The sequence below is a fragment of the Cherax quadricarinatus genome, chromosome 8 (assembly GCF_038502225.1).
Source record: "Cherax quadricarinatus isolate ZL_2023a chromosome 8, ASM3850222v1, whole genome shotgun sequence".
NCBI classification, from domain to species: Eukaryota; Metazoa; Arthropoda; class Malacostraca; order Decapoda; family Parastacidae; genus Cherax; species Cherax quadricarinatus.
In genome coordinates this window covers 20117244-20142471 of record NC_091299.1, presented here as the reverse complement: position 1 = coordinate 20142471, position 25228 = coordinate 20117244, and the positions used below count along the sequence as shown (strand labels likewise).

Sequence of the window (25228 nt, the reverse complement as noted above, 5' to 3'; positions counted from 1 at the left end):
TGCTGCAGTTCTTTTTTTTTATCTTCCTATCCTTATATGCAAGGTGACGCACACGCTACTTCAAGAGAACGCTTGTGAACAGCTCAATGCTCAATGTTAGGGTGGGATTCGAACCCACTGAATGTGCCAAACAGCCGCCTTACCTACTGAACCATGAAGGCTAACACTTAAAAATAAAAATATCTATATTATTTTGTCTTTATTGAACATTAACATTATTACAGGTAACATTTATTTTACAGAGAAATGATTACTGAATTCGTTAGTCTTTTCTTTGTCAGGGTGGATAAGAGAGTTGTGGAAGTGTATTATGGAGAGTTGATGGAGGGATGGAACTGATGAATAAAGTAATTGTGACCTGGGGAGAGGGACCTAGGAGGCAGTGGCCTGGGAGGTAGTGACCTGAGAGGCAGTGACCTGAGAGGCAGTGGCCTGGGAGGTAGTGACCTGAGAGGCAGTGACCTGGTAGGTAGTGAACTGGGAGACGTTGCTCTGCGAGACAGCGATGTGGAACTGGGAGACAGCGAAGGTGACCTGGAAGACAGTGACGCTGACCTAGGAGACAGCGGTGACACAGCTAGCGTGGGTGCGTGCGGGCGCGGAGTCTGGCGGGCGCGTACATGATGCGCTGTCCACATGTGTCGGGTGAGAGCGTCCGAGCGAGTGTACCTGCAACAACAAGTACATAAAACAACAGCAAGAACCAGTAAATACACAGTATACACCCACAACAATAACCACGGAACAAAAGACACAAGAACTATCGAGACATCATTGCTAAGTTTCGCCCTCCAGGACCTTTATTAAGCCAATGCGAATACAATAACACAGTATATAAACGGAACATAATGACTATAATAGTCAGGAATAAGTCAGATAAAAACATAACACTAGAGGAGCACTGCCATAGGCTTACAGGCCTGTGATAGTAGTAGTAGTAGTAGTAGTAGTAGTAGTAGTAGTAGTAGTAGTAGTAGTAGTAGTAGTAATTGTGGTAGTAGTAAATGTCACTCCTTGTTGTATGTCTAACGTGGTTTGGAAAGTTTAAGATAAGAAAAGTTTCTTTCCCATTTTTTAAACCCCAAAATTAAACCCGGATGGAAAAGAATCAGTGCGTTGGGGACTTTCAACTTTTTTCCTTTGGGGGTCCTTAACCCTTGCCCCCCAAGATGGGCCCACGCAGTGGGCCAAACCCCCAGGTACCTATTTGCTGGGGGTGAACGGGCCCAATGGGTGTAAAGAAAGTCGGAAATTTCCCCGGGGGGAACCCAGCCCCCGGCGGGTTGGTCCTACTACTACTCTAGGGCCCTCTAAAAATAGTGGTTGGAAATTTGCGGGTTCTGCTGTTGCGGGTGCTGGTGCTGCTGTGCTGCTGTTGCTCCCCGCTCCCTTTTGCTGCTTGGCTGCCTGTTGCTGTTCTGCTTGGCGGGTGGTGCTGCTGCTGGTGTGCTGCTGCTGCTGGTGGTCTCTGCCAATTGCTGCGGGTTTGCTAGTACGCCGTTGTTGCTGCTGCTGCGGGTTGCTGCTTTGCGCGCTGCTGCTGTTTCTGCTGCTGCTGCTGCTTCCTGCGGTGCTGTTGCTGCTGCTGCTGGTGCTGTTTTTTTAAGTCTTTTCCCGGGGTCTTGCTGCTGTTTTGGTTTGGCAACCAAAAATTGTTGCTGCTGCTGCTGGCGCTGGTGCTGGTGCTGCGGGTAAGCTGCTGCTGCTGCGGGTTTGGCGCCGCTGCCCCTTGCTGCTGGGGGCGCGCGCCAACGGGCGCGCCCCTTTGCGGTCCCCGCTGCTGCGGTCGGTGCTGCTGAGGGCCCCTTTGCTGGTGCCGCTGTTGCTGGGGCCTTGGCTGCTTTTTGGCTGTTTCGCCTTTGCTGCTGCTGCTGGTGCTCTCCCGCGGGTGCTGGTCTGCTGGGGGCTGCTGGGGGATGCTGTTGTTGCTGCTGCTGCTGCTGGACCTTGCTGGTCTGGGGGGCTGTTTAACGCGCGCTTCGCTTAGGGTTTTGGCTGCTGCTGCTGGTGCTGCTGCTGGTCTGCTCCCCTGGTTTGGTGCTGCTTCTTGGGGTTGCTGCTGGAAACCTTTGCTGCTGCTGCTGGTCAGTCTGGTGCTGGGTACCTAATTTCCTGCTCCCTGCTGGTTCTGCTAGTTTTAACCTGCTGCTGGAAACGTGCTGCGGGTGCTGCGGGTCTGCTGCTGCTTGCTTTTGCTGCTGGTACTGGTTAAAATTTCCTCCCGGGTGCTTGGTTCTTTGCTGCTGCGGGTCCTGTTTGGTTGCTGCTGCTGCTGTTTTTGTTGCTGCTATTTGGTAATTCTAGTACTGCTATTTGACCCCTGATGCTGCTGTGCTGCTGGAAACTGCTGCTGCTGTAGTACTGTTTGCTGCTGCTGCTGCTGCGGGCCGTGCTGCTTCGGTGCTGCTGCTGCTATTTTAATTTGTTGCTGCTGGAAACTACTGTTGTCCCAGTTGCTGGGTTTGCTGCTGCTGCTGGTTGCTGCTGCTGCTGCTGTCTGCTGTTCTGCTGTAACCTGTTGCTCTGCTGCCTGCGGGTTTGCTGCTGCTGCGGGTTTGGCCGGCTGCTGCTGCGGGTTGGTGCTGGGTTTGCTCCCCTGGTGCTCCCGGCTGCTAAGTTCTGCTGCTGCTGGTGCTGGGCTGCTGGTGCTGCCCCTGCTGCTGGGCTGCGGGTTTCTCTGCTCCCTTTTGCTGCTCTGGTTGCTGCTGCCGCTCGGGTTTGCTCCCTTTTTGGTGCTGCTGCTGGTGCTGCTGCTCCCGCTGGTGCTGCTGCTGGTGCTGCTGCTCCCGGGGTTTGCTGCTGCTGCTGGTGTTTCCTGCTTTTTGGTGCTGCTGTTTGGGGCTGCTGGTGCTGCTGCTGCTGGTCCCGCCCCGGTGCTGCTGGTCCCTGCTGCTGCTCCCGCTGCTGCCTGCTGGTGCTGCTGGTGCTTTCTGCTGGTGCTGGTCCCCGTTTGCTGCTCTGGTCCCCCGGCTGCTGGTGCTGCTCCCGCTGGTGCTGCTGCTGCTGTTTGGTTTTCCCAAGCGGCTGGTTTTTTTTTTGCTGCTTTTTGCTGCTGTTGGCCTGTTGCTGTTTTGGTTTGCTCCCTGCTGCTGGTGCTGCTCTGCTCTGGTCCCTCTGCGGGGTTTTTGCTCTGGTTTTCTTTTGCTGCTTTTGCAAATGCGGGTTTTCCCTGCTGGTGCTGGTGCTGCTGCTCTGGTGCCGCCGCTGGGTGCTGCTGCGGGTTTGCTGCTCCTGGTTTGACTGCTGCAGGTGCTGCTGCTGCTGGTCCCACTGCTGTTCTGCTGCTCCCTGGTGCTCCCTGCGGGTTTTCTGCCAGGTCTGCTTTTTCTTTGCTGTTTTGCTGCTGGTGCTGTTTCTGCTCTGTTTTTGTCCCTGCTGCTGCGGGGTGCTGCCTTGCTCTGGTGCTCTGCTGCTGGTTCGGGTTTGGCTGTTTGGTGCTGGTGCTGCCTCTGCTTTTGCTGCTGGTGCTGCTTCTGGTGCTGCTGCTGCTGCCCGGCTGGTGCTGCGCCTGCTGGTGTCGGTGCTGCTGTTTATTGGTGTGCTGCTCTGCCTAGGGGGGCTCCCCTTTTCCCCGGCTGCCGATCGGTGTTTGGGTGCTGCTGCTGGGGGTTGCTGTGCCTGGTGCTGCTGCTGTTTATCGCGCTGCTGGTGCTGCTGCCCGGGGCTGCTGCTGCTGGTGCTGCTGCTGCTCCCGGCGAACGGCATTTCCCTGCTGCTGCCTTCCCCTCCCGGTGTTTCTGCTGTCGCGCTGCTGGTGCTGCTGTCTGGTGTTTGCTGCTGCTGCGGTTGCTGCTGCTGCTGCGGGTTTGCTGCTGCTGCTGCTGGGGGTTGCTCCCGGGCTGCTGCTGCTTTTTGCGGGTTGGTGCTGCTGCTGCGGGTTTGTTTGCGGGTTTGCTGCTGCTGCTGGGGTTGCTGCTAGTGCTGCTGCTGCTATTTGGGGAAACCTTGCTGCTGAGTCGTTGCTGCTGCGGGAAATTCTTGGTCGGGGTGCTGGTGCTTTCCGGTTCCCCAAATTGCTGTGTGGGGGGCCGCTTTGCCGTGCTGCGGGTTGCTGCGAATTTTGCAAAATTTAACTTGCCCCTGCTGGTGTTTCCTTCCCCTTGCTGGTACTGCTGTTGCTGCTCCCCTTTTTGCTGTTGCTGCTGCTTGTTTGGTGCTGCTGCCCCCTAGTGCTGCTGCTGCTAAAGTCTATCTGCTATTTTTCTGATTTTTGCTGCTGCTGTTTGGCGCTGCTGGTGCTGCCTGCTGGTGCTGCTGCTGTTTGGGTTTGCTTTGCTCCCTCCTGGTGCTCGGCTGCTGGTGGTGCTGCTGCGGGTCCCGGGCCTAGCTGGTGCTGCTGCTGGTGCCTTTTTGCTGCTGGTGCTCTGCTGCTCGGGTTTTGCTGCTGCTGGTGCTGCTGCCCCTGGTGCTGCTCTGGTGTTTGCTGCTGCGGGTTTGCTGCTGCTGCGGGTTTGGCCAGCGGGTGTTCCTGCTGCTGTACTTGCGGGTGCTGGGGGTGCTGGTGCTCCCCTTTCTCCCACTGCGCCCCCTCTGCTGCGGGTTTGCTGGGGGCTGCTGCTGCTGGTGCTGGTGCTGCTCGGGTTTCCTGCGGGTTTGCCCTGCTGGTGCTGCCTCCCTGGTCCCCGCACTGCGGGTTTGCTGCTGTTTGGTGCTGGTGCTGGGGGCGGCACTGCTGGGTGCTCTGCTGCTGCTGGTGCTGCTGCTCTGGTGCTCTGCTGCTGGTGCCCTGCTGCTGGTGCTCTCCCGCTGGTGCTGCTGCTGGTGCGGCTGCTCCCTGGTTTGTTTGCTGCTGCTGCTGGTGCGCTGCTGCTGGTGGTGCTGCTGCTGCTGCGGGTTTGCTGCTGTTTCCTGTTGTTTGGAAACCCAATTGCTGCTGCTCCCGGTTTAAGGTTTGCTGCTGCTGGTTTCGCGCAACTTGCCCCTGCTGGTTCTCCCTTTTTGCTGCGGGTTGCTCTGCTCTGGTGCTGCTGCGGGGTGCTGCTGCTGCTCTTTTCCCTGCTGCTGCGGGTTTGCTGCTGCTGTAGCGGGTTGCTGCTGCTGCTGCTGGTGTGCTGTTCATCTTGGTTTGCTTGCTGCTGGTGGTGTTCCGCTGTTCTAATTCGCGCGCGGCAAAAATTTGCTGTATGGGTTTGCTGCGGGTTTTGCTGCTGCTGCTGCGGTTTGCTGCTGCTATTGTCCTGCTCTGGTGCTGCTCCCGGGGCCCCTGCTCTGCTGCTTCCTGCTGGTGCTGCTGAACGGTTGCTGTTTGCCTTGGTGCTGCTGCTGCTGCGGGCGGGCCTGCTGCTGCTGTACTGCTGCTGGTGCTGCTGCTGCTTCCCCCTTGCGGGGGTGCTGCTGCGGTGCTGCTGCTGCTGGGTGCTGCTGCTGCTGGTGCTGCTGGTGCTGTCCCTGGTGCTGCTGGTGCTGTTTGCTGCTGCTGGTGCTGCTGGTGCTGCTGCTGCTATTTCCGCTGGTGCTGCTCTCCCTGGTGCTGGTGCTGCTGCTGCTTTGCTGCTGGTGCTGCTCCCCTGCTGCTGCTGCTGGTGCTGCTGCTGCTGCTCTGCTGCGGGGTTCCCCTGCTGCTGCGGGGGTTGCTGCGGGTTTGGTTTCACTGCTGCTCTGGTGCTGCTGCTGAAACCCGGTTGTTTTGCTCCTGCTCCTGGTGCTGCTGCCCCCCAGGCTGCTGCTGCTCCCGCCTGCCCGCTGCTGGTGCTGCTGCGGGTTTGCTGCTGCTGGTGCTGCTGCTGCTGCTTCCTTGGCTGCTGGGTGCTGCTGCTGCTGGTGCTGCTGCTGCGGGCGGGTGCTGCTGCTGGTGCTGCTGCTGCTGCTGCTGCGGGTTTGCTGCTGGTGCTCTGCCTGCTGCTCGGGTTTGCTGCTGGTGCTGCTGTTTGCTCTGCTGCTGGTGCTCTGCTGCTGGGTGTTCCCACTTTTTTGCTGCTGGTGCTGCTGGTGTGCTGCTGCTGCTGGTGCTGCTGGTGCTCTGTCTGCTGCTGCTGCTGGTGCTCCCTGGTCCTGCTCCCTGCTTTTGCTGCTGGTGCTGCTGCTGCTGGGGGTGCCACTGCTCTGGGTGCTGCTGGTGCTGCGGTGCTCTGCGGGTTTGCTGCTGCTCTGCTCTGTGCAAATGGGGGGCTATTTTCCAGTGCTGCTGGTGCTGCTGCTGGTGCTGCTGGTGCTGCTCCCGGTGCTCCCCTGCTGCTGCTGCTGGTGTTTGGTTCCCTCTGCTGCCTGGTGTTTGCTCTGGTCCCCTAGTTGTGCTGCTGGTTGCTGCTGCTCTGGTGCTCCCTGTTTGCCGGGTTGGTGCTCGGGTTTGCTCTGGTGCCCTGCTGCTGGTGCTGGGGGTGCTGCTGCTGCTAGGTGCTGTGCTCGGGGCCTGCACGGGTGCGGGTCCCCTGCCCCTCTGGTGCCCCGGTGCCCTGGTGCTCTGCTGCTGGGTGCTCTGCTCTGCTGCTCCCTGGTGCTGCTGGTGCTGCGGGGCCTGCTGCTGCTGCTGGTTGGTTTTGCCCCCTCTGGTGCTCTGCTGCTGCGGGGTTGCTGCTGCTGTTCTGCTGGTGCTCGGTCCCAACCTGCTCTGGTGCTGCTGCTGCTGGGTGCTGCTGCTGCTGGTGCTGCTGCTGCTGGTGCTGCGGGTTGCTGCTGCTGCTTTTGCTGCTGGTGCCCTTGGTGCTCTTTTGTTTGCTGCTGGTGGGGGCTGCGGGTGCTCTGCTGCTGGTGCTGCTGCCCGGGGAACTCTGGTGCTGCTCTGCGGGTTTGCTGCTGGTGCTGCTGCTGGGTGCTCCGGGTTTTCTGCTGCTCCTGGTGCTCTGCTGCTGCGGGTTTGCTGCTGGGTTGCTGCTGCGGGTTTGCTCTGGTGCTGGTGTTTCTGGTGCTCTGGTGCTGCTGGTGCTGGTGCTGCTGGTCTGCTGCCTCTGCGGGTTTGGTTTCTGCTGCTGGGCTGCTGCTGCTGCGGGGTGTCCTTCCCAACGGGTTGCTTCTGCTGGTGCTGCTGCTGTGGGTTGCTGCTGGTGCTCTGTTTTGCTCTGCTGGTGCTGTTTCCCTGGTGCTGCTGCTGCTGCTGGTGCTGCTGCCCGGTGCTGCTGCTGCCTGCTGGTGCTGTGCTGCTGGGGGCCTCTGCTGCTGGTGCTGCTGCTGCTGCTCTGGTGCTGCTGCTGCGGGTGCTGCTGGTGCTTTCTGGTGCTGCTGCTGGGTGCTGCTGCTGGTGCGGGTTTGCGGGTTGGTGCTCTGGTGCTGCGGGTTTGCTGCTGCGGTGGTGCTGCTAGGCTGCCTGCTGGTTGCTGCTGCTCTGCTGGGGGTGCTGCGCGGTGCTGCTTGGTTGCTGCTGCTGGTGCTCCCTGTTTGGGTGCTGTCTGCTGGTGCCTCGGGCCCTTGGTGCTGCTGGTGCTGCTGCTGCTGGTCTTGGTCCTGCTCTCTTTTTTTCTGCTCTCCCTTTTGCTGCTCTGGAAATTGCTGGGGGGTGCTGCCCTGGTGCTGCACCTAGGTCTCTTGGTCCCTCTTCTGGTCTCTTTTTCCTCTACTTTCATTTAATTTGGGGGCGGATGGGCCCCGGTGCTCTGCAAATTTTTTTTGGTTTCCCCAAAAACTAGTCCTTTATTAGCCCTTGTTTTTTATATGTTTTTGGTTGATAAATCTTCTGGGGGGGCAACAAGTGGCTCTATTTTTTCCCTAAATTGTTGCTCGGTGTTTGTGTTTTTTTTTATCTTATTGTCCAGTAAGTTTACCCAACATCTGAAAAACAACGTCTTCTCATTATTAATTTTTGGGTTTTCCTCCTCAAAAAATTTTTATCTGTCTTCGTCAAATGCCCCCCCCGGATTTTTCCCCTCATATAAACCATTTCCATTTTAAAAAAATTTTTCCCCCTATTTTTTTTCCCTAATAATGATTGGGGGTTTTGAATTTTTTCCTCCACCTGTTTACCTACTCACAAAATGGTGTTGTACTCCCCCAAAATTTGGGGTTTTTTGGGGGGTTGGGAGACTCTGCTCCCCCCCCAAAACCTTTTCCCCACGCCACTACGGGGCCCTCCCCTCTTTATTCCATGGGTTTTTACCCTTACACCCCGACTTTAAAACTGCTTAAAATTCCTGCCTCCCACTATTTTCCTTGCCAGACTATTTCCACCCCCTAACAACTTTTGGGGCCCGAAAAAAATATTTCCTAACACCCCTTTTGGGCTCATCTGAGTCTTAGTTTTAATTTGCCCCCCTTTTTTCCCTGTGCCCCAAACTCTGGGAACCCCTGTCTCTTCCCCCTTGTCTATTTAAAACATATTTTTTGTATGCCCCTGTCCCCCAGTGTCGTCAGACCTTTTTCCCCTTAACCTTTTTCTGGGACTTTCCCCCCTTGGCTCGGGGAACCAAAATTTCCCCCCTTTTAAACCTTTCTCCCTAATTTTTGGCTTTTGACCAGGTGGGGTTTTCCTAAGCGGGTTTGCTTCCCCTCCAGTATAGGCCACATTACACAGTGTATAAAGTCTTGAACATTCCCTTACTAAAATTGCCGGAACCCCTTTTCCCCGGGTTTTCCCAGGCACCCAAAAACCCGCAGCTTTTCCGGGGTTAATGTTTGCTTCCCGATTCTCAGAAATTATTCCTCCTAGATTTTTTTCCCCTTGGGGGGGGGGTTTTTCCAGTCTTTACCCCCCTAGCCTATACTGTCCCGGTCTTTTTTTTGCTCTTCTCCGATCTTTCATGATTTTGCATTAAAGGGTTTTAAATTCTGAAACCAGTTGCGGGGACCCCCACCCAGCCTGCCCCAGTTTTTTGTAGCCCTTTCCCCTGGTCCCCCATCGGGTTTAATTCTCCTCATTAACTTCACATCGTCTGCAAACGGGGACATTCCTGAGTCTATCCCTTAAATCATGTTCACAAAACAAAAATGGCACGGGTCCCGGGAACCCCAGCCACTGGGGGGACCCTGCTCGTCCCCCAGGCGCCCCCTGTTGATCCTCATCCCCCGGACCATAACTGCTGTTCCCCCCTTTAGGTATTCTCTGATGGTTGCATTCCCTTCCTGTTATATGTCCTGATCCTCTAGCCTGCCTAATCTTTATGGGGAACTGCTTCTTACTTCAGTTACCGTGTCATAAAAGTCTAGTAGGTTTGTGACACGGGATTTGCCTTCCATGAATCCGTGCTGGCTGTTTATAATCTTGTTCCACTCCAGGTGCTCCACCACTCTCCTCCTGATAATCTTCTCCATGACTTTGCATACTATACACGTCAGTGACACTGATCTATAATTTAGTGCTTCATTTCTGTCTCCCTTCTTAAAGATGGGGACTACATTTGCCTTCTTCCATACTTCAGGTAGTTGCCCAGTTTCAAGGGAAGTGTTGAAGATTTTGGTTAGTGGCACACATAGTGTTTCTGCTCACTCTCTAAGGACCCATGGAGAGATATTGGCCGGTCCCACCGCCTTTGAGGTATCAAGGTCACTTAAGAGCTTCTCCACCTCCTCCTCAGTTGTGTGTAATTCATTCAACATTTATTGGTATATACTTTGTTGGTGTACTCTACTGTTTTGTCTTCCCAGTGTCCCTTCAGCCTCCACTGTAAATACTTCTGAAATCTCATGTTGAGCTCCTCACATACTTCTTGGTCATTTCTTGTGAGCTCCCTACCTTCTTTCCTCAGCCTGATTACCTGGTCCTTGACAGTTGTCTTCCTCGTGATGTGGCTGTAAAGCAGTTTCGGGTCAGACTTGACTTTCGGTGCTATGTCATTTTCATATGGCACCTCCCTCCTTATCTGTGCATACTCTTTTCTGGCTCGTCGACTAATCTCTATTTTCTTGCGTCCTTTGCCTGTACTTTTTCCAGTCTCTAGAGCACTTAGTTTTTGCCTCCCTACACCTTCGGGTAACCCAAGGGCTCGTATTGTCCTTCCCATTATTTCTGTTACCCTTGGGAGCAAACCTTTCCTCTGCCTCCTTGCATTTTGTTGTTACGAAGTTCATCATTTCGTTTACTGACTTTCCTACCAACTCCCATTCCCACTGAACCTCCTGCAGGAAGGTCCTCATTCCTGTGTAGTCCCCCCTTTTATAGTTTGGCTTTTCCCTTTCTACTCCTGTTACCCTCTCCACTTTTAGCTCCACGATGTATTCAAAACTCAGAACCACGTGGTCACTAGCTCCAAGGGGCCTTTCATATGTGATGTGCTCAATGTCTGAGTTACTCAGGGTGAACACAGGGTCCAGTCTTGCTGGTTCATCCTCCCCTCTCTCTCTGGTAGTATCCCTAACATGTTGATGCATGAGGTTTGCCAGCACCACATCCATCATCTTGGCTCTCCATGTTTCGGGACCCCCGTGTGGCTCCAGGTTTTCCCAATCAATCTCCCTGTGGTTGAAGTCGCCCATAACCAGTAACTTCGCTCTACTCTAGTGAGTACTTCTTGCCACCTCAGCTAGATTTTCCACCATTGCTCTGTTGCACTCATATTCCTCTCTTGGTCTCCTGCAGTTCTGTGGTGGGTTATACATCACTGCAATCACTACCTTGTGTTCCACTGACTGAACTGTACCTACTATGTAGTCCATTTCTCCAATCTCGTCCATACCTTCCATTTCTTGATAACCCCACCGGTTTTTAATTAGCAGTGCAACCCCTCTTACCCCTCTGCTCCTTCTATCCTTCCTCAGGATCTGTACTCACCTATTTGTACTCACCTATTTGTGGTTGCAGGGGTCGATTCATAGCTCCTGGCCCCGCCTCTTCACTGATTGCTACTAGGTCCTCTCTCTCCCTGCTCCATGAGCTTTATCATACCTCGCCTTAAAACTATGTATGGTTCCCGCCTCCACTACTTCACTTTCTAGGCTATTCCACGGCTTGACTACTCTATGACTGAAGAAATACTTCCTAACATCCCTTTGATTCATCTGAGTCTTCAACTTCCAATTGTGACCTATTGTGTCTGTGTCCCATCTCTGGAACATCCCGTCTTTGTCCACGTCGTCTATTCCGCGCAGTATTTTATATGTCGTTATCATGTCTCCCCTGACCATCTGTGTGTGTGTGTGTGTGTGTGTGTGTGTGTGTGTGTGTGTGTGTGTGTGTGTGTGTATGTGTGTGTTTGTGTGTGTGTGTGTGTGTGTGTGTGTGTGTGTGTGTGTGTGTGTGTGTGTGTGTGTGTGTGTGTGTGTGTGTGTGTGTGTGTGTGTGTGTGTGTGTGTGTGTGTGTATGTGTGTGTGTGTGTGTGTGTGTGTGTGTGTGTGTGTGTGTGTGTGTGTGTGTGTGTGCTTCAAACAACGCTCTCATCCAGATCATTCTACTTCCTGACCACTTTCAGACTAAATTTAGTTTCTGCCTTTGCCCCGTGTTCTCTGATTCATTCTTTCAGTCTGTCTCTGTTTGCTTATTGAGTTCTCGGAGTATCGTGTATGTCTTAAACATGGCCTCCCTGGGTCTCCTCTCCTGCAATGTTATAGGGTTTAGTTTCTTTAGTCTTTCTTCTTTGAATGGTAAAGTTGTTAAATCTAAAGAAAAATGTTTGAGCACATTGGAAAGTAGTGCAGCGCAGGCGTCCTGGAGTACCTGTGAGCGCAGGCATGCAGGGGACACCCGTAAGTGCGCTTAGCGTAGATAGGCAGGTGAGTGCGCTGATGCTTGGTCAGGTGGTCACGACGTACGAACCTCCGTCCACACTTCTGCAACACATTATGTTGTTTTTTGACAAACTTTAAAGTCTAAAACTGTCATTTTTTGAGTAATAACACGAGAGTCACCCAGAGTAACAATATCGTAATATCTCACCTGGCAGAGGAAAGGTCGGTGTCCGGAGTGTATCCTCATGTGCCGGGTAAGTTCCTCGTTTCTGCAGAAGGTACGTCCACATTGCTCGCACACGAACGGTCGTTCCCCTGATGAGATATCAATTGTTAACTAGACGGCACGTTTTAGTGTAGAGATTTCTCGACTACTCTTCGCTAGTTGTGCAGTGATGTAAAGTCTGATTCGAGCTCATGACCTTGAATTTACGAGGTCAGTGAGTTCGCGAATTAGTATAAGTGGTTTTAACTATGAAATAACATTTTCATTCTAGTTTGTGTTCAAACACAAACTCTCATCTAGTCACATGTGGACGTCGTCAGTGACTCTCATAATACTCACCATCAGGAGCAGCAGCAGCAACAGTAGCCCGAACATCTTCATGAAGCTCGTCATTGATGATAGTTCTAGACGAAACCTTTAACATCTGTGGCTTGGATGACGGCTCAACCATCCTTGTTCCATGAGGTGATGAAGTAAACTGTCGGAAATCACAAACTGTGTCGTAGGGTCGACGGTATGGGGCTTCCTGGAGATTACAGACTCTGCCACGGAGTCGATGGTATGGGGCTCCCAGGAAACTACCGTCTGTGTCGTAAGGGTTAGTATATGGGGCGACCCACTTGAATTCCGATGATCTATAAGGACTCTGGTAGGTTACTTCGCGGACTTTATATTGGTGTCTGAGGTTGAGGCTAATCCAGGTGACCCGTGTCGACCAGTCAATCAAGTTCCGTGTGGTGCAGCCACAATTAGACTCGAATTCACTGAAGGCTCCCGAACTCTCCTGAAAGTGGCCTTTATTGCAGCACAAAATATACTGATGGACACCAGGTATTACGAGGGGGTTATGTACCTGGAGCTTTATTTTTTTATTTGCAATATCAAGACAGTCATGAGAATCACTATCTATTTCTAAAATATCCTCAGAGCTACTATGCATGTTTATTTTCTTCTCTCCGAAATCGAATGTGTGCCTGTCGTTTTCGTAAAACCATCTCTGGGACTCTACTTCGTAGTAACTCTCATCCGCTGCATGTGGGCTCTCTGAAGAGTGATAGCCATGGTCGTCGTCTCCGATTCGTTCTCTGTACTCAGTATGAGTACATGGAGGTCGCTGCTGAAGTAGGGGCGACACGCCACTCACAATGATGCATCGCGACAGAGAACTAATCAGCCTTGGAGGCAGGCTGCAATCTTTACTGAAACGGAATGCCTCTGAAGCCTTGCTGAAATGAGAGGCATCAGTAGCAGTAGTACTAGTAGTAGTAGTACTAGTAGTAGTAGTACTAGTAGTAGTAGTACTAGTAGTAGTAGTAGTAGTACTAGTAGTAGTAGTACTAGTAGTAGTAGTACTAGTAGTAGTAGTACACTCTATGAGGAGAGTCATGGTGCATCAACATGTGTTTATATACAAATATATTCAGTACTCACTTTCCACATATTTAGTTTTCGTTTATTCTACAATTACTTTACAATGTCCGCCCACAGAACCTCGGCTAAGACTAGCAAAATCTGTCTGGATTAAAATAACATTTGTCTGTAGCTTTGCAGATCTGCTATTTACCAGCTGAACCTGTTAGACACCTAAAAATTAAACTCGGATGAATTGTCTTGCCGAACTGTAGAAGACGTGATGGTAGGAATGCCGAAGAGATCACGAGTCTTGAAGGTCAGGGAAGCACCACGGTAGCGTCTTACTTAAAACCGGGAAGGTAGATGAATTTGCACGATAGTTCAAGAGATAAAGGAGGAAGTATCTGACGAACGCGTCCAGCTTTCAATATAATATCCGTGAAAGTGACACTTAATCGAGACACGAAGTCAGTGATTATTGTTGTCCCCGGGGGTGATGGAGGCGGCGTTCTGAGATAACGTAGTGTTCATTGTTCACCAGGAATCTCGGTGTGGATAACGGGGCGACGTGCCGCCTGCTGCCCTTCTAGAGCAACGCCGCCTGAGTATCACCATTGTCATCCTCTTGTTGAGGTTAAGTTGAAAGTGGAATGAAATATCGAAGGAAGATGCGCAGAGTGAATGATTTTGTGTGTGAGGCTGATAAATGTGAGGGGTGAGAATGTAAGATTATCTATATTATTATTATTATTATTATAGTAAACGCTAAACCCACAAGAGTCACACAGCGTGCGTACCTATCGCATATTTGTATGTACATTGTTATTAAAGAATAAAAAAGATAAAAAAACTAATCCGTGTCAAACAGTTTATAGATACAGATGTAACAGATGCACCTAACTTATTTCGTACTGTTAAACTTTTCCCAGGAAGCGACCCAAAACAGTCGATTAATACGCAGATATATATACTTACTTCTGGGTAATCAGGGGAGAAATGTGAAAAAAAACTTGTCCATACATTTTGCTCCCCCAGAAATTGATTTTTCGGTTTTGCATCGAACTCTGTGACCATTCAACTGAGAGTTTCAAGAGTGTGTGTGTACTGACTATATGTACTCGCATATATGTGCTTGCAGGGGTCGATTCATAGCTCCTTGCCCAACCTCTTGGCTAGACGCTACTAGGTCCACTCTTATCGTACGTCTTCTTAAAGCTATGTATGGGTCCTGTCTCTACTACTCCACTCTCCAGATTGTTCCACTTCCTAACAACTCTAAAGCTGAAGAAATGCTTCCTAACATTCCTACGACTTATCTTAGTTTTCAACTTCCAATTGTGTCCCCTTCTCGTTGTCCCATCATTTTCTAAACATACTGGCCCTTCCCACCTGTTGTGCGTGTGTGTGTGTATATATATGTGTGTGTGTGTGTGTGTGTGTGTGTGTGTGTGTGTGTGTGTGTGTGTGTGTGTGTGTGTGTGTGTGTGTGTGTGTGTGTGTGTATATATGTGTGTGTATATATGTGTGTGTGTGTGTGTATATGTGTGTGTGTGTGTGTGTGTGTGTGTGTGTGTGTGGCCTCGTCCGGTGACTGGGAGATCATGGGATTGTGGAGGGACGGTGAGTGATTGGTGGGTGGAGGGTGGGTGGTGGGTGGGCTGTGGGTGAGTGGGCGTGATAACAGGTAGCATTACAGGTGTCCACGTGCTAGATAACACATTAAAACAAAGACAACTATAGAGTGGCCCCCACCACAGCCTCGCCTCCAGCACCCACCCCTTTACCCGTATCAACAACCCCATCCCCAGCCTCCACTACCCCATCCCTCATCTCAAACCCTCCCTAGCCCCACCACAGAGTCCCGGCCCCTCCCCCACTCCTCTATTATCTCCCAGCCCCTCCCCACTCCTCCAATCAAGTCACTTCAGTCATCCGCCCCTCACCACTTGAGTCTTTGTCCGTGCCTCACCTGATTGATTCCGTGTACACCACCACAGCATCTCTGTGTACATAGCCACATCAGTGTGCACATCTCAGCATCACCGTGTACACCACAAATAATGTACACTACCACAGCACTGTGTACACCACAGCATCACTGCGTACACATAGTTGCATGTGACTGGCTATTTAAATGTATGTTTTTTGCTGAGAGAGAGAGAGAGAGAGAGAGAGAGAGAGAGAGAGAGAGAGGTAGAGAGCGGACCTCTTTGCTGAACATTTTGCTACCAAAATGAAGTTCCTGAGCCAGCAAGGGACGCTCCTTGGCTAGCTGCAAGAACTGTGTCAAAACTGTCAGTGGTGACAATAAGGCAGGAGCAGATGCATCTTCTTCAATCGCTTGACCAAGAAAAGGTTGCGGGCCCAGACAGACAAGTTGAGCCCAAGATTGCTGAGATGTGCAGACCAGCTAGCAGCATCTTTAACTCGCATTTTCAGCACTGCCTAGTACAGTGTAAATGGTCTTTTCCGTGGAAAGAGGCAAATGTAGTCCCTGTTCACAAAAAGATCAGAGCAGAAATTAGCAACTACAGACCAGTGTCACTCCTGTCAATCACTGGCAAGATCCTTAAGACAATAATCTCAAGACAGTTTTTTGACTACAACTCACTACTTTGGGACCGTCAATATGGCTTCAGAAAAAGTTACTCTGCTGCTGATCTGCTGTTAAACCTCTCCACTAAATGGCACCAGTCACTGGATGAATCAAAAGTCAGCTGTGTGGTAGCACTGGACATTGCTGGTGCTTTCGACCGGGTGTGGCACCAGGGACTCTTAGCAAAACTTCAAGCACTGGGAACTGCAGGCTCTACACTATATTTTCTCAGTGATTACCTTCATGGTAGATCTCTAAGGGTAGTTATCAATGGGACAGAGTCAGCAAGACATTCTACTGGGGCAAGTGTTCCGCAGGGAAGTATGCTTGGACCAATGTTACGGAATGTCTACTTGAAGGACCTTCTTCATCTCATTCCAGAATCCCATGCATATGCAGACGACTGTACACTGACATTTACTTATCCAAGAAAAAAAATGCCAGCTGCTCTAAGCTACATCAATCACCAGGTAAGAGCTATATAAGCCTTGGGAAACCGATGGCAGGTAACATTTGCACCTGAGAAAACAAATGGAGGTACGGCCTAGTTTACTGTGCACACCATCTACGTCCTGTTAAAGGTATCACAAGAACACGAGGAAACACGAAGGTCTGGGAACTAAGTCATAGGAGACTTAACAGGAAGGAATACATCTGGCCCGGTGGTCTGGCAGTGGCCCGGTGGTCTGGCAGTGGCCCGGTGGTCTGGCAGTGGCCCGGTGGTCTGGCAGTGGCCCGGTGGTCTGGCAGTGGCCCGGTGGTCTGGCAGTGGCCCGGTGGTCTGTTGGCTAAAGCTCCCGCTTCACACACTGAGGGCCCGGGTTCGATTCCCGGCGGGTGGAAACATTTCGACACGATTCCTTACACCTGTTGTCCTGTTCACCTAGCAGCAAATAGGTACCTGGGTGTTAGTCGACTGGTGTGGGTCGCATCCTGGGGGACAAGATTAAGGACCCCAATGGAAATAAGTTAGACAGTCCTCGATGACGCACTGACTTTCTTGGGTTATCCTGGGTGGCTAACCCTCCGGGGTTAAAAATCCGAACGAAATCTCTTTTGGAAGTTGGGCTCGACTTTCTCTTAGCTTAGATTTTAAATACAATTTTTTTTTTCAGATTTCAAGTGTTTTTGATGAATATAAAACAAAAAAACAGAAGTTGACATAGAGATACCTTTCCAAGACTTAATATTAATTAAAGATATTTTGAATAAAAAAAAGGTTATATAAACTCAAAATTTAATAGAAATTTTATTGTTGATTTACTTTCAAAACGTCTCATTCAAATTTTGAAAATTTCCTTCATTAATAATGAAATTTCAGACTATAGATCTCAAATATAATTTGAAAGCAATGATCAAATTCTCTTAATGTAATCCTGAATTATCAACCTCCAAATACTAAGGAAAGCATAAACCTATAACCAGAAAAATATTTACATTGATGAAAATAAAAATTAATAATCAAGGTTCCATTTCAGTTTTATTCTAAAAGAGAAATATTAACATCAACAAATCTGTAAAACAAAATTATATATAAAAGTGACCCCTTAATATCGTACAAAATTATATATAAAAGTGACCCCTTAATATCGTACAAAATTATATATAAAAGTGACCCCTTAATATCGTACAAAATTATATATAAAAGTGACCCCTTAATATCGTACAAAATTATATATAAAAGTGACCCCTTAATATCGTACAAAATTATATATAAAAGTGACCCCTTAATAATATCCTACATTCACTTTCACAGAATATTTACTTAGAATTTCTGTTATATTATTGTATTAATAAGATACTCTGACTCGTATATATTACCTGGAGTTTACCTGGAGAGAGTTTCGGGGGTCAACGCCCCCGCGGCCCGGTCTGTGACCAGGCCTCCTGGTGGATCAGAGCCTGATCAACCAGGCTGTTGCTGCTGGCTGCACGCAAACCAACGTACGAGCCACAGCCCGGCTGATCAGGAACCGACTTTAGGTGCTTGTCCAGTGCCAGCTTGAAGACTGCCAGGGGTCTGTTGGTAATCCCCCTTATGTGTGCTGGGAGGCAGTTGAACAGTCTCGGGCCCCTGACACTTATTGTATGGTCTCTTAACGTGCTAGTGACACCCCTGCTTTTCATTGGGGGGATGTTGCATCGTCTGCCAAGTCTTTTGCTTTCGTAGTGAGTGATTTTCGTGTGCAAGTTCGGTACTAGTCCCTCTAGGATTTTCCAGGTGTATATAATCATGTATCTCTCCCTCCTGCGTTCCAGGGAATACAGGTTTAGAAACCTCAAGCGGTCCCAGTAATTGAGGTGTTTTATCTCCGTTATGCGCGCCGTGAAAGTTCTCTGTACATTTTCTAGGTCGGCAATTTCACCTGCCTTGAAAGGTGCTGTTAGAGTGCAGCAATATTCCAGCCTAGATAGAACAAGATACTCTGACTCGTATATATTAATAAGATACTCTGACTCGTATAGGTACTGTGGTATATTCTCCAGTAAGTAGAGTATTAAGTCCATAGTGTTCAAAAGTGTCTAAAGGGGTCAACGCCCCCGCGGCCCGGTCTGAGACCAGGCCTCGTTTATACTATGATAGCGGGTTATATGGACTGATCTAGTCTCACAACAGTTACATTTATTATTCATTTCTGATAATATTGCTATTTATCAAGCGTATGATAATTGATATTTAAAAAATATTTCTTTGCCTAATTTATCAGCCTTATTATGACTTAGATGGAGTTTATTACATCAGTAGAAGAGGAAACATCTGAGTACGTGATACAACAGCATCCTCGAGTGGCTTATAGCTCATGGTGTGACACAGCTCATGGTGTGACACAGCTCATGGTGTGACACAGCTCATGGTGTGACACAGCTCATGGTGTGACACAGCTCATGGTGTGACACAGCTCATGGTGTGACACAGCTCAGTGTGACAGCTCATGGTATGACACAGCTCATGGTGTGACACAGCTCATGGTGTGACACAGCTCATGGTGTGACACAGCTCATGGTGTGACACAGCTCATGGTGTGACACAGCTCATGATGTGACACAGCTCAGTGTGACAGCTCATGGTATGACACAGCTCATGGTGTGACACAGCTCATGGTGTGACACAGCTCATGGTGTGACACAGCTCATGGTGTGACACAGCTCATGGTGTGACAGCTCATGGTGTGACACAGCTCATGGTGTGACACAGCTCATGGTGTGACACAGCTCATGGTGTGACACAGCTCATGGTGTGACACAGCTCATGATGTGACACAGCTCAGTGTGACAGCCCATGGTATGACACAGCTCATGGTGTGACACAGCTCATGGTGTGACACAGCTCATGGTGTGACAGCTCATGGTGTGACACAGCTCATGGTGTGACAGCTCATGGTGTGAAAGCTCATGGTGTGACACAGCTCATGGTGTGACACAGCTCATGGTGTGACACAGCTCATAATGTGACACAGCTCATAGTGTGACACAGCTCATAGTGTGACACAGCTCATAGTGTGACACAGCTCATAGTGTGACACAGCTCAGTGTGACAGCTCATGGCGTGACAGCTCATGGTGTGACACAGCTCATGGTGTGACACAGCTCATGGTGTGACACAGCTCATGGTGTGACAGCTCATGGTGTGACACAGCTCATGGTTTGACAGCTCATGGTGTGACACAGCTCATGGTGTGACAGCTCATGGTGTGACAGCTCATGTGACACAGCTCATGGTGTGACACAGCCCATAGTGTGACAGTTGATGGTGTGACACAGCTCATGGTGTGACACAGGGCATGGTGTGACACAGCTCATGGTGTCACACAGCTCATGGTGTGACACAGCTCATGGTGTGACACAGCCCATGGTGTGCCACAGTTGGTGTGACACAGCTAATGGTGTGACACAGCTCATGGTGTGACAGCTCATGGTGTGACACAGCTCATGGTGTGACATCTCATGGTGTGACACAGCTCATGGTGTGACAGCTCAAGGTGTGACAACTCAGGGTGTGACACAGCTCATGGTGTGACACAGCTCATGGTGTGACACAGCTCATGGTGTGACACATTATTATTATTATAATCAAGGGGGAAGCGCTAAACCCGGAGATGGTGTGACACAGCCCATGGTGTGACAGCCCATGGTGTGACAGCCCATGGTGTGACACAGTTGGTGTGACAGCTCATGGTGTGACACAGGGCATGGTGTGACACAGCTCATGGTGTGACACAGCTCATAGTGTGACACAGCCCATGGTGTGACACAGTTGGTGTGACACAGCTCATGGTGTGACACAGGGCATGGTGTGATACAGCTCATGGTGCGGTATAGTTCATGGTGTGACAGCTCATGGTGAGACATTCTGCCAATTGGTTGTCACTTTCATCTTTACCACACCATAATACTAATTTTTCCATCCATCACTCTCTAAACAACAATCCCCAACTCACAAATCGTCACATCCACCACCAGTGCATTCTTGCTAATCTCTACAGGACCACCAGTCACCACATAACAGTTAATCACAACCACTATCATCACAGAACCATCTACAACACCGCAACCGTTCTTATCACAGAACCATCCACTACCTCTTCTCTCAGACTATCTTCACCATCCTCTGCAGCTCGGGCCCAAGAAAGAGTTTCTGGTGCGTGACTCTACACGAAGTGCAGCACTGCGACAGGTATTGTTTCAACAACTGGAGCAGAGTATTTATGAAGCTCAAGGGAGTTTGGCAGTATTGTATGATCACTTGCACGTACCACACCATCGGTCTGATGATCCAAACACACTGTGGGAGAAATTATTTTGTAGTCATGTTGTTCACAATTTACCAATGTTGTTACGATGCTTGGGGATATATTCGCCACACTGTGGGAATACTGGATGACCAGTAGAAATACTGGATAAATCCCATAAATACTGGGTAGACCGTAGGAATATTGACTAAAGTTGCTGTTGTTGTTAAGATATGATTTTTTTTTACAATTTTAGTATCATTTGGAAATTATGTAGTTCAAAGAGAATCAGCAAAAAGCTCTTAATTTTATTGGGGAGGAGGGGGGGGGTGCCGACAGTGCCAACATTCAAATATCTATTGGTACATAAAATCCCCAACCACACTTGGAATCTTAATTTGACTAGGTGCCTCCACTCTTGCTGGGTTTGGTCTAGGACACTTCACCAAACATTTACACAACATTATGCCACGTTAAAAATTGGACAACTTTCCTCTTACGTGCAAACACGTTTACTCACGTTTTCAACATCTGGGTATCTTTATTGTAGACGTTTCGCCATCCAGTGGCTTTATCAATAGAGATTCTAGGACATAATTTGAAGACAGTAGAATTATATACAAAAGATGAGATAATCAATCCCTCAGCCTTGGAGTTGGTGTGAAGAACACCGTAGTCGTGAATCTTCACATGATCCCGTCGTCTATCCCTCACATGATCCCGTTGGCTTCTTCTTGAGAGCTCTTCGCACCTCCAGGTCTTTCCTTGAAGAAGAATGTATCTGCATAACACAGGCCTTCACACGTTTTCAGTTTCCATCTTTCTTTATCGTGATTGCAGACTCAAGGCACAAACTATCCTCAACAAATCCCCCATTGGACAGTCCTCTAAGCAGTTCGTAGTGCTCCCGTGTGGCGCACTATGAACTGCTTAGAGGACTGGCGTCAGGTGATAAGGGACGTGTAGCAGGCGAAGACATTGTCACTGGTAGGCGGGATTTTCCAGTGGAAGTAAGTCATACCTGAGGGACGGGTCAGTAGTAGTGAAGAAGGTTGTGGAGATGTCCTCTGAAACAAGATTCCATGATGTTGCAATGTGATGTAGTCCACTATGCTCGTGAGGTCTCTGAGGGGAGACCTAATTTAACCGATTAAATGGGCACACCTTGCCTTGGCAAACGGCTGTTAGACACACCTCTTGGCTTAAGTCTCAGGTCTTTTGTTCCTGACGGCGTCAGATCCCGGCGTCAGGTCAAAACACGTAGTGCACACCCCATTGTGGGGGGTGCTTTGAGGATCATATAAGCCCAAGGAACAGCTGAGCAGGGGATTCAAGTGGAGCTACTGCTGGTGTAGAGAGCTCGGGAGAGGGCTGCTGGAGAGTCTCTGGAGGAGACTGTTGGAGACACTGGGCAGAGTACTGGCGTGGAGCAGTACTTAGCAGTGTAGGTCTTGGGACCTATGGCTAGTGCGTGACTGAGTTTCTGTGGTGAACTGTCCGCTGAACTATATTGTAAGTTATATTCTGTTTTGTCCATTGATTGTATTCCTTGTCTCACTGCTTATATGTACCATCCTCATTTATCTAAAACCAATAGTGCTCTCCTGTTCCGAAATATATTATTGTACAAAGACTTAATAATAAACTGTGTTTGAGTGGAATAGTAATATTCACTGTCCCTGTTATTTATTCTTTTATTCTTTGTTATTTCAAGTACTGAGAGGGTGAGTAGTGTGGTAGAGATAATGAGAGGTGATTGTGTAGTCACCAGCGACCTCACATTGCCTCCGCTAATCACTAGACTCACCTCTCCTTCCCATCCCCTGCCTACTCCCCCCGATTACTCCCATATTCCCCAATTATCGTACATTTCATTACCCCTCTACATGACAGCAGCTCCTGATAAGTTGTACATCAATGGTATACATTACCGACGTACTTCCACTGGAAAATCCCAACTACCAGTGACAATGTCTTCGTCTGCAACACGTCCCGTACTACCTGATGCCGGTATATAAGAGCCAGCTTTCTTACCTAACCTTGCCTGTGCTCCAGACTCACCACTACGATGGTCTTCACCAACTCCAATGCTGAGGGACTGATTACCTCACCTTTTGTATATAGTTCTATCTTCCTATTATGTCCTTGAATTTGTATTGATAAAACCACTGGATGGCGAAACGTCTACAATGAAGATACCCAAATGTTGCACATGTGTCTAATTTTCATATTGTAGGTAATATAAATCAATCATGTACGTCCACCACATCCACACAGATTTTAGAATTTGCCACAGAAGAGGCTGGTTCATAGCGCGCCGCACCGTCGATGACTGCGCAAGAGCACGTTGTGAAAAAAGTAACGGCATAGTATATCTGCTTAAAAATACTTACAATAAAGACTATGGAAGCGAAGACGATACCCCAGAAGAAGGCGATAACAGGACCGAGCAGCAGAGCCAACAGGTTGTATACCAGCCCCTTTGTGAACCTGGAAGTTAATATCTTCATTATGCACCCCATACCCATCCTGTGGGAGGTAGTCAAAGGATTACAGAGGTACATAATGAGTCCAGGGACTGAGCCCCAAAGTTTTTGATAGCTGAACAAGACACAAAGGTAATGAACTATTTACATTAATTAGATCACACACACACACACACACACACACACACACACACACACACACACAGCTGATGATGTATCTAGCGTATGTATATCTTATCAGGTGACCTTGATGATGATGGGCAGGGTGACGTGCCCAGGCGACCCTGTGCCAGGTGTATCCTTCACGTAGGAGACACTGGAGGCGGGTTCAGGGGAGGTGTGAGGTGCGCGGCGCGCGAGCGAAAAAAAAAATCGAAAATTATGGAAATTGAGTTAATCATATAGAAAAATAGCTTAACTCTTTAGCAACACTCTGGTACAAGAATCAGTATTCTACGACGTTTCTACAAGGAATTATAGTCATTATATCAGGTATGGTGACACCAATGTACGTAGCGCGTCTGCTCTCAACCTATATATTTTTTGGAATTTTTTCCTTGTTTATTCTCGCTATTTCTTGCATTATTCTTTCTAATATAATAATTAACGATTTGGCATCATAAAAGAGTAGGCGGAGCTTATACGTAGACTTTCAGCCAATCAGGAACCATCTAGGAACACTGGCGGTATTCCCGCTCTGGAGAGACGCAGGAGAAATCACTTCATTATTACGCTTATATCAACTCTACGGCTTATTTTCTATCAGAATTGATCTAATATTATATAATAAACACTATAAATAACATATAAACATGTTATATACTCTAGACTGGATAAAATAGGCCATAATATGGCGAGAGTTCACCAGCAATATTCGATATAAATCATTTCTCCTGGCCATGTCGTATTCTTTGGCCTTGAGTAAGAGAAAACAGCATTTTGAAGAGGATAACTGCACTAGAACACTAGTTTTATAAGGAAAACACCGAAACAAACGCGATTTTCGAGGAAAAAAAAAATTTCCAGACGGGGGAGGGGCCGGCCCGCGTTCCAGGCCAATATCTCGGAAGTAATTCATTGACTTATTTCACTTAACTACGCCTTTACTACTTAATTTAGTGGAATAATATTCAGAGAAATTGTAAAATAATGACTGTTCTTATTTTCAGTGATGCACTTTTGGAAATATTCCAGATATTTTTGTATTTATGTGGGAGTAAAGGTCAGATATTTTGCAAAAGTCTAAGAACTAACAAACTTTAATTTTTTTGTGGAATAAAGATAAGATATTTAGATGAAAGTGCAACACCAAAAAATTCGTATTAGCATTGTTCTCTGGGCACCAAGTGCCCAAACCACCTTACATCGTGCCATATAGGACTAACCTCCTGCCAAATGGCATTTTCAGTAAATCGTTCTTCTTTCAGTTATTGTTTGGGATATCTTACTGACAAATATTTACAGTAAATAGAGAAAATACTTCGTCTTGTGCACCAACAATGAGAGAAACCTGACGGAAAAAAAAAAATTAGTTGTGCTACCGCCCCTTCAGGTCTCCTGATCCAAGGCATTTGAGCCAGCCTTCCTTTCCTCGGATCAAACCTCATTACTTCCCGCCCGTCATTTAATCTTCGTGGAGAAGCGCTAAACCCATGGGAGGGGGTTATCAAGAGCCCTTCACCCGCGTTCACTCCTTTCCAGTGAAGGAACGCGGGGGGGGGGGGGTGAAGGGCTCTTGATCCTAGGAAATAGAGGAATGCTCAATTTCTTTGGCTTAAATGACTGCCGTTCATTCCTCAGGTGTTGTGTGACCCCTACGGGTTTAGCGCTTTCACTTAATAATAATCATAACCTTTGCTTCTCCATGAATATAATCATAATAATAATAATAATAATAATAATAATAATAATAATAATAATGAATAATATAACTAATAATAACAGGTTGAAAAACAGGCTTACTGGTATATGGTGTTTACGAGATGAATATATTGGTCAGTGTGAAGGATGTTGACCTCGGTGGTGTCCGGGTGGAACATTGATGTCTGCCAGAACAAACACACTTTACTTCATTTATGTAGGAAAAAACATCAAACCCGTAAGGGTTACACAAAACTCTAGACTCTCACAAGTCACCCATCTCATTATCTCACAAATCACCCGTCTCACACAAATCAATTGTCTTGTATAAATCACACACAAAAAAAATAATCTTACGAACAAAAAAAATCACAAATAAAATTCCCCTACCAAAATTACCTGTTATATATACGTCGCCGAGAGCCTCTTTAATACCAGAGGCTCTTGTTC

General features: G+C 48.7%; 2 protein-coding genes across 2 annotated transcripts in view; both read right to left on the bottom strand.

Moving 5' to 3' along the window:
• Nucleotides 1-201: 201 nt before the first annotated feature.
• Nucleotides 202-13611, bottom strand: LOC128685241 (uncharacterized). Its single transcript, XM_070082916.1, has 4 exons — nt 12093-13611; nt 11736-11842; nt 11517-11629; nt 202-669 (listed from the first exon to the last, which is right to left on the bottom strand). The coding sequence occupies exons 1-4, from the start codon at nt 13138-13140 to the stop codon at nt 309-311; spliced, it is 1629 nt and encodes a 542-aa protein (XP_069939017.1). The 5' UTR covers nt 13141-13611; the 3' UTR covers nt 202-308.
• Nucleotides 13612-16989: 3378 nt separating this feature from the next.
• LOC128685240 (uncharacterized) overlaps nt 16990-25228 on the bottom strand; it is a 9907-nt gene continuing 1668 nt past the window's right edge. Inside the window, exons 3-5 of the mRNA XM_070082917.1 lie at nt 24881-24963; nt 22826-22922; nt 16990-20485 (exon numbers count right to left, since the gene is read on the bottom strand). Of these exons, the coding sequence (XP_069939018.1) occupies nt 20291-20485; nt 22826-22922; nt 24881-24963 (375 nt within the window). The 3' untranslated portion in view covers nt 16990-20290. The remainder of the gene's footprint in view (nt 20486-22825; nt 22923-24880; nt 24964-25228) is intronic.